Here is a 9,719-nt window from a genome sequence, read left to right as displayed (position 1 = left end):
TTTTTTCTTATTTCATACTTTTTTCATTGTAGTGAGCATTCCAATATTTGTTTGTACACATCCATTCTGTCCCTTACACACAAACACAGGCAAATGCCCTTCCCTTACACCAATTCTTTTTTTTTCTTGTTTTTGGGGTGGGTTTTTTTCTTGTTTTAGGTAATTCACTAGATTTCCTTTCAGTTTTGTCCAGCCCCGAAGGTATGCTAGTTCATGCCACTCACTCTCATGCTGGCAATGATTGCGTACAGTCAGAGTGCAATCAGTACAATACTTGTCTCAGTTTAGTCCAAGTCAATAGATATACACCGGCATTCCTTGACTCGGGTGATTCTCTTCTTCTTTCTTGGGGGCTGAAGCTCAGGGCAATTGAGTGTAACAGTCATGGTGGTGAATTTCTTCGGCTTGCAAAAGGAACAAGACTGGAAGGAGCCTTCTTCTTTACGGACATGCCTAGGGATGTAGAATGAATTGCACTGGCCATAGCAGAACCTGTTGATAATGGTACGGCTGTTGCAACCTTCTTCATGGATAGTTTGTTTTAGGGGTTGAGTTTTACACCAATCCCGCTTTAGGTATTTGCGCTCAGTGATGTGCAATGCCTCCTGACTAGACTCCAGCACCTCTTCAGCAGGCATTGAGGTGCCTTTTCCTCGTTCTCGATGCCTAGAGCCTGATTGCTGCTGTGTCTGTATTTGCTCTGAATCATTGGGCTGATCTTTGTCAGGAGGGGGGATAGCACCTTGCGATCCACGATTCCTCTTTCTTCCTTCTGTGGCCGGTAGCAGAAGTCCCATCAGAAGAAACACGGCACCGATGGCATACAGTGTGCGGACCATCCTATATGGAGGAAATTAAAGGAATTAAAAAGCACAGGTGTGGATTTCAGATATCAACAGAAGTCAGGTATGCAATAAATTTTCAGTCCCATAAAAGAAATAGGTGGGCGGGGGTGAGGTGTATACACACATACTTAGAAAAGATAATCATTTAGTCTTTACCAGCTGAAACCTGCTTCTGAATTCCCAACCAATAAAAGTTTTGATATACAGTGACTGAAAGAGACTAAAGGAGTCCAAACAGAATTTTATTTTGTGTAGCATGCATCTTTTTCCAGCCCTTTTCTCTGTGACTATTACACTAGTTAAGAGTTCTCATTCCCTTGTCGTTACTCGCTGACATTGGGCAGGTTGCTCCTGACTTAACGCTGACTTATGCTGGTGAAAGGACACATTTTACGCTGCACAAGGATTTATATGACATAGCTATCTATAGTACCAGGTAACTAAACTCTGACACAGGAGACTGAGTCTGGCTATGTGTTCCTTAGTCAGGCTCAGACATTTTGTACAGCTTCTCACATACTATATCCATCTGTTGTCTGAATTACAGGACCCCAAGCTCCACCACACTGCACCTCTGAATTGGTGCAATGCATGTGAGTGTAATGATGCATAAGCTAAGAGATGTGCAACAAGATAGGCAACTAACATGGAAGAATAATTAATTATGCATATTTTTATAGGTTAAAAGAGATGCATCTGTCATTTCAAATTACACCTGCTCACACATTATTCTGAATTGTAGACAGAGGTTACACAGATGCAGTCACAGTGCTGAGAATTTTTCAGATCTCCAGGTATCAGTATCAGAAAACAATGTAGTTTGTGCACACAAAAAAACACTTCAAGAAGTGCATGAAATGGAGACTATGAAGTTCTTCAAAACAGCACCCCTGGTCCAAACTGAACTACTAGTGTAGGAACAGCCTTTCTTACTTCCCTTATTCCACCATTTCTGATGCTTCCCAAAGCTCTGAAATCTTTTGGCTGCTTAGTCAGCTCAAGGCACCAACCAGCAAAGAAGAATCTCATTGGAAGTCACGCTTTCCCACCATCCAGATGTACCACAGTCTCCACATTGCTCTGAAAGCAAGGCATATGGCAGCAAGAGAGACAGAGCCGGAAATGAGGGTCCCATGGGACTCTCCCCATGGAAGCTTGGAAGAAGCCACCAGAAGTGAGAGGCTGCTTGCAAAAACCCCAGAAAACAGGAGAAGTACAAAGAGGCACATGCATTAAAAAGAGTAATTGCGGGGGGAAAAAACCAACAGTGAGGAAGTTGGTGTCTTCTACCTTCTTGAAGTGCTGGACTTGTATCCCTTATTTACTCATTTTTATCAATAAGGGACAAATCAGTGTTGGAACCAAAGACTCCTGCTCATCTTGCTACCCAAGAAACATATGTGAAACCAAGGCCACCATCCTGGATGGCTTCATCCGCTCTGCCTGAGACCACACAACTAGGCAGGAAAGCAGCCAAATGCCAGTGCTGGAAGGGCCACTTAGAGACTCAGCAGAAGCTCAGGGTAAGTACCATTTGCTATAAAAGATAACAGCTAATTTCTCAGTTACCAGGTCTTTCCAGCCACACAAAGAAAACACATGTTGCAGTGTGCTGTTCAGAAAGCGTTTCTCACCGAATGGACTGGGAAAGGAATTGATGGAGTGGGGAAGTCTCATAGAGGGGTTCCACTGTATTCAGGGATTTGCTTGTGGATCCAATGTTTTAAGAGTTCGTCCACAAATTTTTAGAGCACCTAGAGTTTATAATACATATGATAAATATTTGCATTCAGTTTATTCATTTATGTTTATGTGCTAGTATGTCCCATGTCTGGCAGAAGCTTCAGGCTTCAAGCAAGGGATGTAAGAATGACACTATTGCCGACTCTAACAGACAACTTGGAAGGGCTGCTTTTAATATCTAAATGAAATATGGTACAGAACATGCAATTTTAATAACCTTAAGGCTCTGACATAGAACAACAACCAAAAAAAGCTGGCAATTCTAACTGAAGACTAATGCAGCATAATTTCAAGTGTCTGCTTGGACTTCACATTTGCAGGGTTTTTTCTCTGTTTCTATTACAACCTGAATGTTACTTAAACATGTTTCCTTTTAAATTTAATTTTGTCTTTAGAATATTTTTAAAGAGTTATAAACCACTGCTTATTTCTTCAAAAGACCAGAATGACTCCTTCTAAAACTATTCCTACTTCTCCTGTGACTATACCCATCCTGTATTGAGACAGTATTTTAATATGCACTTTATTTACTCAAATATGGTGTCAGAGCCTTAAAAGAAAAAAAGTCATTGGATGCAATTGAAAATAAATTGCTCATTTATAAGTAGTGCCAGGAAACTTCAGGTGTTTGTTTAGAACCAAGCTGAAGTTGCACTAAAATGCATATACTACTTTTATTTCTAAAAATGATGACCTCCGTGTTAGTTTACTTAACTTTTTTTTCCCCCTTCGAATAAATGTGCAATTGATGAATGAAAATGAGGATCGGAATTTGAGTGAATTTGATAGTACTGGTTACTAGTGTAAGATATGTATCCCAGATATAGGCACCTTTATTAAGCTTAGCCCTAAGGATTTAAGCGTGTGTTTCCATATAAATCTAAACTGGGGGAGGAAAGGTAGTTTTTCAGAGTTGGTTTCCAACCTTAAAGGTGGAAAATACATTTTGTGCTCATAAAAGAACTTGTGATTCAAATAAAATATAGAAAACTCAGCAGATTTATTATGGTCACTTCAAAACAAACATCTAAAAGTAAAAGTAATCCAGTCATTTAGGGCTAAATACTGTTTAAACATAGACCCAAAGAAGAGGCTGTGTGAAGTCCATGATCCCCACAGCAGCTCAAGGACCTTGAGCAACTAGGACCTCCTTTTAATAACAACATATTAAAAACATTTATTTAAAAAATAAAGATTTATTTTTTTAAAACACAAAGGCTAAGGAGGTGGCATGCCTCAGAGAAGGAAGCAGCCCAAATGCGGTGTGAGCATTCTGCACCACCTCTGGCCCCCAGGCAATTGCTTATGAGAGAAGAAGACACATTTGTTTTCTTACATTAGCAACTACAATGGTTCATCCATCTATGAATTAGTGTTCATGAATGTTTCCTCAACAGGTTTGTTGGAGTTTTTAATTGTTGTAAAAGAATAAAACAGAACACAGAAGAGTCCAAGTAGCTAAAACAGTGTTGCCATGCCCAAAGTTTTAGCAAAAAGAAATTTATCTTGAAGTAAATATATTTTTCCTTCTCTCAGCCTTAACTCTGCAGAAGTAACAACTCTGGAGATGGGTAGGAGCTGTGAGGAATGAGGCTGTAAAATCTCATATTCCAAATTTCTGCAAATTTTTCAGTACTTGATAGTGGCACAACCAGAAATCCTTTGGAGAGTCTATTTGAGAATCCTTTGAACAAACAGATGACTATAACCAAAATGGTCAATGCCCACTTATTTTGTTCAGAACCAGAGAGATCCAATTGAGCTAATATTTATTTTTTAAAAGTAAAAAATACTTCCAATATCTATTCTTTCCATATTTCACTGCTAAACTGAGTTCTACTATTCATCATCTGTAAACTCTTAGTCATAAAGCCAAGAGAAGTTTTATTGCTGACTTCAAACAGGAGCAGAATTGGGCCCTAACATTCATATCACCTCATATGTGGTTTATCTAGAGCCTGGGATCACATCATCTAAAACAGATTAGGATTTTTGTGGATTAATACTAGCAACTGTTCATAGAGAAGTGTAAATGCTTTCAGGTTTATTATTTCATCCAATTAATCTGTAATTTATTTACTTATACTTTTTCTGCTATAAATTAAGGACCACCACATGTCAGTTCATAAACAGCACTTCCTCATGAGCTCCCAAGCACAGTTAGAAAGTATTACTAAAATTTCTAGCACAAAGCAACTTGTTTAAAAGAACTGGATGGAATCCTGGTTCTGTCGAAATATACAGCAAAATTCTCACAGACCTCAGCAGGCCCATAATTTCATCTGTGAACCATATTTACCAGGAAAATATTATGATGAGCCATAGGCTCATGTGCTTCACAGAAAACATGAAAAATAATCTGATGAGGAACCTAAAAAAAAAATGTATTGGGTGGGCTTCAAATACCAGCCAAAGAGCCAAAACACAACCCTCTGACTGCTGAGAAAATTGAAGTGGTTTATGTCCCAAAGGATCAGAACAATTTTATGCCTGGCTTATTATATATGAATTGCTGAAATAGACTTACGTAGTGTTTTCATAGTTCATGGAGATGTATTTTTAAATATGCAAAAAAAGCATGGCAATGGCAGTTCCCAGAGAACATTTGTTGTTTGGTTTTGGTTTTTTCCTGAGATAAGACAGCAAAACTAACATCCCTGGTAGAATTTGGATACATTTACATTTCATAATTTGTTCTTGCGAGCCATGAAGACGTGACACGCAATGAATGAAGGCAGCAATACAAGAAAGAAAAAAGAACTTTGAAACTGAGAATTCCCCATTTAAGAAAACGCATCACTGTAAATAAGACATCCTATGGGACTACAGGAAAGTTGAGCATCATGGTGGGCATGGCTGGTACCAAGCCCGAATTAGACTTGTCCTGAAGACGCCCATGCAGCCTGACGGCTCCACTCCGCTGAGCGAAACTCCCTTCAAACAGATTTGCTCAGGGAGCCCTAGAACCACCAGCAGTTTTGCTCCTGCGCACAGCCACACGTACTCAGAAGGAGAAAGTCTTAAGAAGCTACGCGTTTCTGGGTGACATCGCTGAGGGAAAAATAAAGGCTTTAGCACAGCTTGGGACTGAATCCTAAAGAGGAAGAGAAACCTGCGGACGTTGGCACCCTTTACACACAGCCTGCACCGCATGCGAGCTGGTTACTCCCCGGCTTTTCGGCGCGGAGCGGAGGAGGGGCAGGAGAGCAGCGGTTCTCCAGCGCACGAATCGTAGCTCAGAGGCAGCCGTGCGTCGGGGGTCGTGGTAAACCCCGGGTGGTTTCAGCACAAAGGCAAAGCTGAGCGCACGTCGGTGTGTCAGAGCCCTTGTCCCTGTGGGTTTCCTAGCAATGGACCGCAGCGCTGATGAGCGAAACGGGACTCGCTCACGGCCCTTTCATCGAGAGGCGCCGCGACCCAGACACCAGCAGCGAGAACGCAGCTGACGGCCGAGGAGGGACGTTTGCGGCTCGGAAGAGTGGGCCGGTGTCATGCAACACAACCCGACGGGATGCGGGAGTGGCTCCGCACCGGACAGGACAACGTCTCCCGGCACGGCACAGCACCGTTGCGCCGCCCAACGCGCCGAGGTAAGACCGAGCTATCGCTGAGCGCAGGCTGGGTACGCCGCGGGATCGCGGGCGGCCGTCGGGGCGCAGAGGCCGCCGGCTTGGCTTGTCTCGGCCGGGAGAGGCTTACCCGGCTCCCGGAGGACACTCCTCGCGGGTGGCTGGCGACACCCCCCGGGTCTCTTCCCGGCGGGAGGCGGCTGCCATCTAGGCTTACTCGGCGGAGGACGAGCTCCTAGAATTGACTCCCGATCCTCCGAGGGATGGCATTTGAAACGGGGCGAGTAAACAAGCGCCCTTCCGGAGGAAAAAAACCCAGCGTTATGTCGCACCGCTGGCCCGGGGCAGGGAAGAGAGCAACCGGTCCGCGCCGTCGGGGCCGCACGGGGCGGCACATTTCGGAGAGGGCTCCGGGCGGGCCGGGCCGAGGCTGGGGCCTGTCAGCTGGGGGAAGGGGAGCGGTGGCAGACGCATGCACGGAGCCGTCGAGGCGGCAAAACGCCTGGCTCCGAGTCAGGTGGGAGGGCCGGGCGGGGAGGCGACGGAGGGGAACGCGGAGAGGCGCTGAGCAAAGCCATGGTCTATCCCGCCCGACGGCGCCTGAGGACGCGCGGCCGCGGAACGCGCGGCGCTGCCCGCGGGCGCGTTGCCGTTGCAGACCCTCCACTCCGCGGCGGCAGACCCCGCCGGACACACCGGTTCCCCCGGGACGTAGGGCCACCGCCTCGGGAGGCCCCTGGAGGCCCAGGCGCACCCTCCGCGGAGAAGCAGAGGTCTGCAAAGGCAGCGCCGGGGGCTGAGAGGTTTCGGAGAGGGAACTCGGAGGGACAGAAGGACACGGCCGGCACCTGGTGACCTGCCCCCGCCCCGCGCAGACTCCGGGATTTTGCCGTGGGTCGGGTGGGCGCCGAATCCAATTTGTCGGGAGTGATGCTGTAGGCGGGGATGAGAGGCAGAGCTAACGGTGCTTTTGCAATCCCTGCGTTTGCCAGGGGAGAGAGATGCAACGGCGCCCTAATCCCCCACACTGCAGCGGTGGCCGCCTCTCTCCTGCTGACGGGAGGGACCAGTGACATCCTCTACAAAACCGAGGCACCCAGGAGTTTTGCTAGGCTAGACTCCTCCGTTTCCCCCTCCCTGAAGGTAGGAGAAAGATTCAAATTTTGCCTCCCATAAAGACTGGACGAACTCTGCAGCTGCCTGAACCGTTCGCGTCCCCGCTGTAAATGCGCGCAGCGCGTCCCAGCTCACCTGCGCGGCGGCGGTGGCGGCTCCTTGGCGGGCCCGGCTCGGCGGCGGCGGCTCCTCGGCGGGGCCTGGGGCTCTGCGGGGCTCTGCCCGGCGGGTCACTCGGTGGAGCGGGTCGCGTGGGAGCCCGGAGCTGCCCGGGAGTCCATAGAGAGAGAGAGTCTCGGATCCTGCCTACAAATTGCAGCAGCGCCGAGCTGTCTCCCATTTAAATGTCTGCCAGCTGAGATCTGCTCTCCAAGCCCCTCCAGATCATTGGACAAGCGCCTCCAAAGCCCGTGTTATCCGCCCCCTTTAACACTTCCATAAACTTCCACCAGGGAAAGCTTTCAGTCATCCAGATAAACACTCGACTACTTTCCTCTCTTAAGAGAATCGGTGCTAAAGGTCACCACCCCAAGGAATTGTTCCTGGAATGCACAGAAAATTCACATTTTCCATCCCCATTAAAGGATGACATTTAAGAAGAGTTAAATTCCACCCCCTCCGCCTCCGCTGCCCTTCCGTGCACGCCGCCCGGGGCCGCGGGCTGCGCTGCTGGGGCGCCTCCCTTGCCCAAAAGCCGGCCGGGAGAGCGGTGCCGCGGCGGAGCCGCCGCCGGGAGCCCCTTACCGTCCTGCCTTGGCCAGAAGGTAGGGCGCCAACTTATCTGGCCCTCCCCGTTACAAACTGGCATTGATGAGTTTTGACTTCGGCAAATATGCCGTGAATTACGCAGCTTTAGCGCGCGTGCACGCACACCCCCCCGCCACACGCCCCTCACCTTTGAATGTATGTGTGTGTGTGTCTGCAAGGGGGCTGTTGACCCGTGGCTCCCAATCTGCAGGCGCTCTAATAGATCTTTATCAGTGAGGGGATTTTTACTGTTATTAATTCGATTTTTTTTTTGACCCGCAAGATAGCTTATCCCCCTCCCGTCGGTACCCCTCACGGAGGGCTGCGGGCTTCTCAGGCATCCCGCGAAGGGCAGGGACGGCGAAGAAGCGGCGTGTTCCGCCTGGGTTGAGCCCGGAGGCGGACGGAGTCTCCCACCCGTCGGGGCGGCCACGGGGGGAGCCACCGCTCCGCACCCGCCTTCGCTCCGCGGGCTGCTGCTGCGGACCCCGCGATGCTCGGGCCAGCCCCCACGAGGTTCTAGGGGTCGCTCGGAGGTGGGCGAAAAGCGGCGGAGGCGAAGCGGATCGAGCCCTTCGCGGCCGTACCCGGGGCTTAACCCCGTCTGCAGGCAGCGTGGAGTTGAGGATATCGGGGGAGCGGGGGACACAGCGACAGCCCGCAACTTTCCCGGTGCCACCCGGCCGCCCCGGGCTCCAGGTGCCCCAGCACCGGCGCTCACCTCTCACGGGCATTTTAGCACGGAGGGCTGCAACACTACCGAGGGATGGAGGCGTTACGAGCGGGAGCAGCCTCTGAAATACGGGCTGACCTCCGGGCTCGCTAATTAAACCGAGACGTTTGTCAGCTGCCGCTCCGGCGGTGGGCATCACCCAGCACGAAACGAAGCGAAGCGCCCTGCGAGGGAGCCGGGTTGTGCAGGTGATGCTGCGAGCGGCGTTTCCTTGTCTTCTGACTGTCCCGGAGGAATTGCTGTCTGTGAATCAAAGCAGCCCTGCACCTCAGAGACCCAGCCCTGGGTCACTACCCACCTTGGACCTCGAAGTGCCCCGGATCCCACCTGGCAGATAGATACTTTTATTTTCACTGGTTTTGCAGATAGGGAAGACAAGTTAAAATGAAAGGGTCGGGTATGTTACGGGTGCTGGGTCTGGGGAAGATGATAGATTTCTGACTTTCCCGAATGCTTAGCACCAGCTTGCTCTTTACTAACGCCAAAGCATGGCTGTGCTCAGTGCCAGGTACACGGGAGAGTGCTCAGCACGGTAGTAAAATCAGGCCCGTTGCTGTAATTCACACACACATTTAGCGATAACGTGTTAAAAAATAATCACTGTAATTACTCGACCGGCAGCATGTAGAAGCACTGCAGAAGCAACAGGGCAAGCGACTGTAGGGCAGTGGTAGGTGGCAGCATGAGAGAGAAAATGTGTTGGTGTGCAAGGGCCGCTGAAATTCAAATACAACGAAGAGGGGAAGGATTACTGGCAAAGAATCACAGCAAATGACATCTAGATGGATGGAAGGAGAGGCCTAGGGAATTTTTGGGATTTTTTTTTTGTGTGTTATTTTACTAAAAAAACCCCATGCTATTAAAATTAATACATGTTTTTAATTAACTGGGGTAATTCCTTTGTGAATCCAGATAGAAAGTCACAACTCCACCTCTCAGTATGTTGACAGATTTTACTCTCCTTTC

General features: G+C 48.6%; 1 protein-coding gene across 1 annotated transcript; it reads right to left on the bottom strand.

The window, feature by feature from the left end:
* Positions 1-284: 284 nt before the first annotated feature.
* On the bottom strand, positions 285-839 carry GREM1 (gremlin 1, DAN family BMP antagonist; the record flags this gene model as incomplete). The annotated part of the gene is made up of 1 exon (XM_084263350.1): positions 285-839. One exon carries the CDS (start codon positions 837-839, stop codon positions 285-287), a length of 555 nt encoding a protein of 184 aa, XP_084119476.1.
* Positions 840-9,719: the final 8,880 nt, after the last annotated feature.

Source organism: Gallinula chloropus, assembly GCF_964237585.1.
Source record: "Gallinula chloropus genome assembly, chromosome: 4".
Taxonomy (NCBI): domain Eukaryota; kingdom Metazoa; phylum Chordata; class Aves; order Gruiformes; family Rallidae; genus Gallinula; species Gallinula chloropus.
Note: the sequence above shows the minus strand (reverse complement) of the source record. Positions and strands in the feature narration are given on the sequence as shown.